Raw genomic sequence first — 8,271 nt, 5'->3', positions numbered from 1 at the left:
AACCATTTGAATCAGGTGTGTTGGAGCAAAAACACCCAAAACCTCCCGGACACTACTGGTTAAGATGTTTCATTCCAGCAAGAAGTGGAATAGGGGGGAAAAAGCAGCCAATTTCTAAGAAATTATGGCTCCTTGGAAGTAAAGTATTTACAAATTGATGTGATTCAAGTTTCCTGCAGACTTTTTTTTTTTTTTGGAATAAGCAAACAAGACAAAGTTCAAACTTGAGTTTTACACCATTTGAGATATTTTGTATCAAATCATAACATATACAGGAGTTCAACTAAATGAAAACACTTGCTCTTATTGAAAAAAAAAACACACCAGTCTGTTTTGATAAAAATAGACGCGGCCCCTTTAAATGTGACACCTCAGACCGGAAGTAGCGCAGCGGCCCGAGCGGACGCCTCCATCAACAACGGGCTCGGTTTGTTTACGTGCCGAGCTCTGATCCGGTTCGGGGCCTTCGTCTTCTTCTTCTTCTTCTTCTTCTTCAAAACGGGAGTCCCTTCTCAGTCCGGGACCATCATGGCCGACGGTCCGGACGCGGATGTGGACGAGCCGCCCAGCAGCATCATCTTCCCTCCGCTCATCACCGTGTCCCACCTGCCCGGAGCCACCAGCGCAGGTACGAACCGTCCCGACCCGGTTCTACAGGAGTCTCCCAGCACCGAGGAAATCAGCTGAGGCCTCCTTAAATTCAGCAGATATGGGAGCAATCAGCGCAACCCGTCTTCCCTGCCCTCCATAAATTTAGCAAACTATAAAATAAACAACCTTCACTAATAGGTCAGTCATAGGTTCAAAACACCCATCAATTGACCTGTTATTACAGACCTTGTTTTTACTGCAGTGTTACAGAAGTCCAGATTTTTGTCCTTTATGGAAGTCCATTTATGCCACTTTAAAGAAAAAAAGATCAAATCTAACTATGTGTCTGTAGGTATGAGGAATGATCTTCTAACATCTCCATCCATCCGTTTTCTTTACCTGCTTCTCCTCTCCGGGTCGGGGAGCTGGTACCCATCTCTGAGCGAGAGGCGGGGGACACACCTGGACAGGTCTCCAGTCCATCACAGGGACACATTCATCCACTCACTCACACCTATGTTTGTCTATGGGGGGGAGCGAGCAGAATACCTGGAGGAAACCCACCTGAGCACAGGGAGAACATGTGAACTCCATCCAGAAAGGTTGGGAATCGATCCTGCGACCTTCTTGCTTTAACCACTGCACCACTCTGACACATCTCTGACCCCGCGTCTCATTATCCTGACACCTCAGGATCATGACAAATAAAGATTTTCTTTTCAATCAGAGTGGCAGAGGAGGGCTCCACGGCCCGATCGGCCCTTAAACGTTTTTTTATTTCACACACACACCTGCAGGTCTGTCAGTAAATATTCGGCCCTAATGTGTAACACGTGCTTCATAGCATGATAAAAACCTTCAGTGTTTGACCACGGAAATGGAGGCATCACAGTGACGTAAAACACATCCTTTAAATGTACGTCTCCGTGCTGTTTTTATACCTGTCACTGTAATAATTCACATAATTGAACACAGCATTAATTAAAATTTTTTGTTATTAGATTAAACATTATTATTGGGAAGGAACCGTCTTTATTTGTTTACAGAAACATCTTTAAATGCAGTGGTTTGTTTCTTTAAAGCTTTACAGCTGCATTCTTGAGTCATGAAGTCATCGTTGTTCAGCAGAAACTTGCGTCCCGTCAGAGACAAAGTCAACAGGAAGTGGTCTTTGTCGGCGGCGGGGAACTTGGATTTTCTTATCAAATAAAATCCTACAAAGATTTGAGTTTCCTCGTTGGCACACTGGGTTTAAAAACGGCTTCCACACGAAGACGTTGAGTCGTTCAGGGTTTATTTGTTCTGAGGAGCGTTGAACAAAGCTGCGACGTCAGACGTTCGAACACCAAGATGGGCTTTAAATGTAGAAATGTAAAAAAAATAAAAATCAGTGCTGGCTTGGGATCAGTTCACTTCAGACACAGAATTACCTCCTGCTGGAAACGGCTCATATTTATGTCCCTGGTATGAAGCTCCAGCTGTGTTTATATTTATATGTATTGTCAGTAAAGGCTTTAGGAGTCGGTGTTTCTGTCTGCGTCCCCGTCAGGTCGGAACCTGAAGGAATGGCTCCAGGAGCAGTTCTGTGACAAACCTCTGGAGCAGGATGACATGCGGCTCCACAACGCGGCTTACGTGGGCGACCTGGACACGCTGAGGAACCTGCTGCAGGAGGACAGCTTCAGGCGGTGAGGCAGACTCCGGGGGGGGGAGTCACAGGACTGTCGCTTCATTTACAAAGAAAAAAACAAAGTGAATGTGATGAATTTGGGACCGAGGAACAAAAAGAAACTCAAGGACTCGTGTGACAAACTCAAACATCTTTCCATCATTAAAAATAAGATTTTTTTTTGCCTTTGAGCTTCATAAAGACTTACTGCGCAGGAACAAAGGCTGCATATTTTAGATAACACACTCTCACAGATTAGTTTACTAAATAAACTGTAATCAAAAACATAAAAACTGTCTACTTGGTGCTTTAATGTAGAGCTTTAAAATTTAATATTATGTTAAAAAAGTTCAAATCCTATTTTTATGTAAATATATCGATTTGTTTTACATTTTTAAGCCTTTTTTTGTTTGTTACATTGTGGAAATGACCCAACAGTCTCTAATTATTTTAGTTTTGACCTCAGCCTAACATGATTTTATTGTTTTAATATCTTTCTGTTTCTCGTCCTCTCTCTGGGTTGCAGGCGCATTAACGAGAAGTCGGTGTGGTGCTGCGGCTGTCTGCCCTGCACCCCGCTGCGGATCGCAGCCACCGCCGGGCACGCCGCCTGCGTGGCCTATCTGATCGCCCAGGGAGCTGACGTGGACCTGGTGGATGTCAAAGGTCAGACAGCTCTCTATGTGGCGGTGGTTAACGGTCACCTGGACTGCGTCCGGATCCTCCTGGAAGCCGGAGCGGATCCTAACGGGAGCCGGCACCACCGCAGTACCCCGCTGTACCACGCGGCGAGGGTGGGGCGGGTGGACATCCTGCAGGAGCTCATCAGGTGAGCATCAGGTGATCTGTGGTCTCAGCCAGGAGGACAGACTCACGGTTTGTTTTGTCGCAGGTTCAATGCCGATGTTGACATGGACCACCAGCTGGGTCCCCGGCTCCTCCTGAGCGCTCGCACCCTGAACACCCTGGTGGTGTGTCCCCTCTACATCAGCGCGGCGTACCACCACCTAGAATGTTTCCGGCTGCTGCTCCGAGCCGGCGCGCAGCCGGACTTCAACTACACGGGGCCCGTCTGCCACGAGGCTCTGACCCGCGGCCTGGCCTCCTGCCTGCTGGATGCTGTGCTGCGACACGGCTGCGAGGTGGCCTTCATCCACCTGCTGCTGGACCACGGCGCCAACCCGGCCCTCGTGCCCTGGGACGAGTCCGAGGTGGAGTCGCCAAACCGGAGGAAGGTGGATCCGGAAGCACTCAGGGTCTTCCTGGAAGCGAGGAGTGAGTACAAATACCTTCCAAGAAAAAGTCTGAATGCAAGAAGGGAAAACTTTAACGCGTTTTACTGGATGTTTGGGAAATATCTAAATCATTAAATGTCAAATGTTCTTACTCAGTGGCATAAGGTCTTCATAAATTGATGAAGAATGTAACTATAGTAAAAAAATGCAGTAAATATTTACATTAACAGCTAGCTGGTGGGTTATTTCATCACATTAAAATCAACAATTTATTATCAAAGAAACACCATTTCACTAAGGTTTTCTAAATAATGAGAAACATTAATAGAATAAACAATAACTTTCAGTTGTCTTTCCCAGTAACCTTGTCTATTAGAGCTTTTATTGTTAAATTTATAATCAGATAGTTTAGAAATAAGGAGCATCGTTCTCCCTTTGAATCATGGTTTTTAATCATGTTGCAGTTTTAAAAGATGAATCCAGAAACATGAATTTATTTATGAATTTATGAACTGCAGATTTCAGTGACTCAGCAGTCTCGGTTGTCATGTGACTCTCCTTTTGTTATTTGATGCTTCGTGCATTTTTAACAGGAGACAGATCTGAGCTGCAGGCGGGACAGTCAGGGACACGCTCTGTGTTCAGGAAGCCTGTTGGTGTAAAACTCTGCAGAATGAGGTCAGGCACCCGTCTGTCTGCGAAAAGAAAGAAAAATACTCTGATACCTTCACACACTGTCAGCAACACTGGACTCTGATGCTGATTTCTTATCTTTGTCATGTAGAACCAACAGAAATGTGGACTTATTTGTCCACAGAACATGTCCACTGTCTTTCTGTCCGTATGAAATAAGATAATGATTTACAAGTCTTGAACGAAGCAGCTGTAACATCTTTTCTAGGAGTTCTGGACCCAACATTTAGATTAAAAAAGTCCCATCTCCGCCTCCAGATCACAACCTGGAGAAAATGTCTCCAGAATGAAGTTCAGTTTATTTACAAAGTGTGGAAAATTTTATACACAATGAAAAAAACAACTTCAGCGTGAACCAAGAGGAAAAAACGACAAACAAAACTATACATTTCTTACCTAAAATCCAGGTGAAGAAATGAACAAACCAACAAAAACTTTCATTACATCTAACTTTCCGACCTAACAGAAAGTAGATCAAGACAAAATGGCCGTTCAGCCCTGCAGCTTCAGTGATGGATTATTTACAAATCAACGTTCAGCGAAATCACAAACTACTCTGAGACAAATTCTGAGGGCCGAGCGGCACAAATTCCTGCAGGAGTATGACGACTTTTAAACTTCCAGTCAAGCTACAAGCCTCGGTGTGGACAGCCGGACCTGTCAGGACTCTTTAGGTCCTTTTAGGAAAAGTTCTCATATTTGATTTGAAAGTCCAAAATTTGAATAGATGCTCCTCTTCTCCCTCACCTGCAGCTAAAACCTCATCCAGCAGGATCACCTTGTTTATTCTTTAAACTTTTTCTCCTCTTTTTGCTTCTCCTCCAGCTTTTTTTAATTATGCTGCTGGCTCTGAATTCTGGATTTATTTCAGTTTTCTGTAAAAGAACAAACTGGTTGTTGAAAAAAATAAAAATACACTGAAAATAATTCCCCTTCTGCTTCTGCCTGTTCAATAAATCTGTTTCGATGATGAAGTTATTTCGTCAGAATCTGAACGATAAAAACCAAACTGTTATAAAAGTGGACTCTCAACGCGGGAACTCTGTTGTCTTTCCTTCCCAGGAAACCCTCGTAGGCTGACACACGTGTGTCGCATCAGGATCCGCAGAGCGATGGGCAAACACCGCCTGAACTACATGTCTACGTTACCGCTACCAGAACCTATCAAGAACTTCCTGCTTCACCAGAACTGACGACCACCCACCTCCTGGTTATAGAAAGTGCTCATCCAACCTAATCCTTGGAGGGGAAGAAAAGAAAAAACAAAAACCTCAGTGAGTCCCAAAGACAAGGTTCTGTTTGCTTTTAATTTTCTGGTAATAAACGGTTTTGTTTTGTAAATGTTTGGACATTAGCAGCTACGTCCTATCTTTGTGTCAGTGTAAGGATCGTGTGATAAGAGAAGCCTTAGCCATGTGTCGACTTGTGGAAACCGTGCGTGTCCTACAGTAAACGTTGTTCACCAGGATGTGTTCTGGTTCTAGCACGATTAGTTTAAAAACCACAGTGTTGAACTGGTTTAAACTGCTGTCCCATTCACTGGCATGAGATTGTACTGATCCAGCGCCTTTAATTGCTCTTATATTCATGTAAACCTAGATTTTAGGTCAAAATCCAGGTTTGTAGACATGTGCTCCACGTTTTTTCCAGTTATCTGCTAAGTATTTATTGCAGTGCTTACCACAGTGGATTTTCCAGATGATTTTGTGTAACAAAATATTCATCAAAGGAGTTTTTTCTTGGAAAAGATGACTCAGGTCATCTCTATAATGAACAGTAAACGGCACCGTGACACACCCATAGATCTGTCTACAGTCATGTGATTGTATGAACCTTTAGATCACCTGGTGCTGCCATTTTGAGGGATCTAAATCATGTAAACATTGTGAGCTCCTAAATGGTGCCATTTCCTCCTGTGACTATAGGCCTTCAGCTAAAGATAAAAACGTTAAACAGACCCATAGTTTCTACGTATCTCCACCAGAGACAAAGACATGGTGGGCAAATCCCTGCAGGAGAAAACATCCTGCTACTAAAACTGGATTGGGCTCCGTCCTCAGGACAATCACATAAAACAGGTTTATTTCTGCTCTCACCACTTCATCAAAGGTAAATATTTGGTGTAATTTACTGTAATGAAGAAAATAAAGTGTCCCCTGAATTTAGAAACTCTTGAAAAGAGCAATGACTGATCAGAAAAATATGTTCTAAGTTCAAACACATGTTCATAAACCGTTTTATTAGCACCATGAACCGGGCTGAATAGGCATTTTATTCTTGGGTGGGTCAGATAGTTTCTTTTATTGGCCACTCTCTGAATGTATTAAAGCCAAGAAGGCCGAGTTTTGTTTGGCTGCAGCTCTAACTTGTTTTAGAATCAGTTTTATTACAATAGGAAGTGAATCAACTAGTAGTTTTATGAATTTCTTTATATTTAAAAACAAAAGCATCTCGCCTGGTGCTTCAGGTAGGTAGTGATAGATGTCATGCTCTACTTCCGGTCATTCATTGGGATTGTTTCTGTTTCTGTTGCTTCAAGCCACAAAATCCTAATTTCTGCACAAACCAGGTCTTAACGCCTGGAGGAAGTTGATCCAGGTAATCATAAAACAAGGCTGGAGCTAATCTTTTATGAACTAATATGTTTAAATGTATATTGAGAGATTGCTGATGTGCAATGTTCACAAGAGTTAGTCTGTCAAAATGGCCGCCATCAAGCCTTTAGACAGATTCATTGGTTAGTGAATTGCTGTTTTAAAGTCTGAAATTGGCTATTTTTCCATGCAGTTTAGGACAAATTAGTTTTAGTTTTGAATTTTTTTAAAAATTACCATCAGCACTGCTGAGATGATCTAAAGGCTCCTTATTTGACTAAGCCACGCCTCCTTGTCTCTACGGTAGCCCAGAAGAGACAAATCAAGCCCCGTCTCTTCAGGAGATTAGAGAGGATTTTAATTGGTTGCAGTTTGCAGTTTGTGCCTCTAGATGGCACTACTTCCTGCAAAGTAATCCTTTAAAAACAAATTCTGAGTATTTCTAAGCTGCTCTACATTTATGAATAAAAGAGCAGTTCAGAGGCTTTTGATCCTGACTGAAATACTAATACCAGGAAAAAAAAAATCAAATTAGACCCAAATTGGACAGATTACTTTACGAACCTAGAGTTACTGAAGTAGGTTTGATAGAATCTGTTTTCTGTAAAAATGACAATAAATGAAATGTTTTCCTGATAAGTAAAATAACTTTATTTATTATCCAGGAAGTTGCCTTCTGTTTGTTTTTCTTCAACACTGACCTGTAAATGTTCAGCACGTTGGATTGTTTTGATTTATAAACATATATGTCATCTTGATTTGCATTCAGTAAATGTGATCTCAGATGGTTCCCTGTATGTTGGTGTTTGTTATACAAAACTACACGATGGGGGCGGAGCCAAAGAGACTCTTCAAAGGTAAAGTCACTTTTTATTAGTTTGTCCTCCAAACCTAAAACGGATCATTTTCTATCAGCTCAACATGCATCACTACCTCAGAGCTGGTAATTATGTCTATAAGTTGTTTCCATTTTACTAATGCTGACATAAAACATCAACAGGTAAGATGATTACACAAATTAACGATCTGGAGTCTCCTTCAGTTTTCAGACTGAAGACATCTGATCTGATGACACTTTTCAGACGACTCCAGCTGAACATTCGTAAAATAAGTCTGGCTAATTTTAAAGGGAGCATATGTTTATAAATAAATACAATTTCTACAAAATAAACACATTTATGAAACCATGAAAGGGCAGCTGATTAAAACGATTATGAATAAAATGATTTACTCTTGGTGCTTAATGAACAAAAACGAAGGGTTTGTTTGTAGAAATGTGTTGAAATCCTCGTAGTTTATAACAAAAAAACCACTTAAAAAATCCAATTCCTTCTAAAAGCTTTTATTCTTTTTGTGTTTTAGCTGTTTGTGTTGCCTTATGGTTTATACACCACCCAAATAAGTTGTAATAGGTGTAAATATAAACTGAATTTGATTCTTACAGATTAAAATAAGATAAATGGAATAAAATCCTGTTTTAAGTTTAAAA

The 8,271-nt window shown here is 41.6% G+C and overlaps 1 protein-coding gene across 3 annotated transcripts; it reads left to right on the top strand.

Annotated features, from left to right (window-relative positions):
• The first annotated feature begins 380 nt into the window (after nucleotides 1-380).
• On the top strand, nucleotides 381-7,572 carry asb1 (ankyrin repeat and SOCS box containing 1). Of its 3 annotated transcripts, none has more exons than XM_025006910.2 (6): nucleotides 381-628; nucleotides 2,141-2,279; nucleotides 2,787-3,089; nucleotides 3,153-3,535; nucleotides 4,089-4,173; nucleotides 5,251-7,572. In XM_025006910.2, exons 1-6 carry the CDS (start codon nucleotides 529-531, stop codon nucleotides 5,261-5,263), a joined length of 1,023 nt encoding a protein of 340 aa, XP_024862678.1. In that variant the 5' UTR covers nucleotides 381-528; the 3' UTR covers nucleotides 5,264-7,572. The 3 variants fall into 3 exon arrangements, with proteins under 3 accessions (XP_024862678.1, XP_017276094.1, XP_024862679.1); XM_025006911.2 differs by lacking the exon at nucleotides 4,089-4,173 and adding an exon at nucleotides 944-1,193 and having other exon boundaries at nucleotides 382-628; XM_017420605.2 differs by lacking the exon at nucleotides 4,089-4,173.
• The last annotated feature ends 699 nt before the right edge of the window (nucleotides 7,573-8,271 follow it).

This window comes from Kryptolebias marmoratus, linkage group LG6 (genome assembly GCF_001649575.2).
Source record: "Kryptolebias marmoratus isolate JLee-2015 linkage group LG6, ASM164957v2, whole genome shotgun sequence".
In the NCBI taxonomy this organism is placed as follows: domain Eukaryota; kingdom Metazoa; phylum Chordata; class Actinopteri; order Cyprinodontiformes; family Rivulidae; genus Kryptolebias; species Kryptolebias marmoratus.
This window is presented reverse-complemented; position numbering and strand designations above follow the sequence as displayed.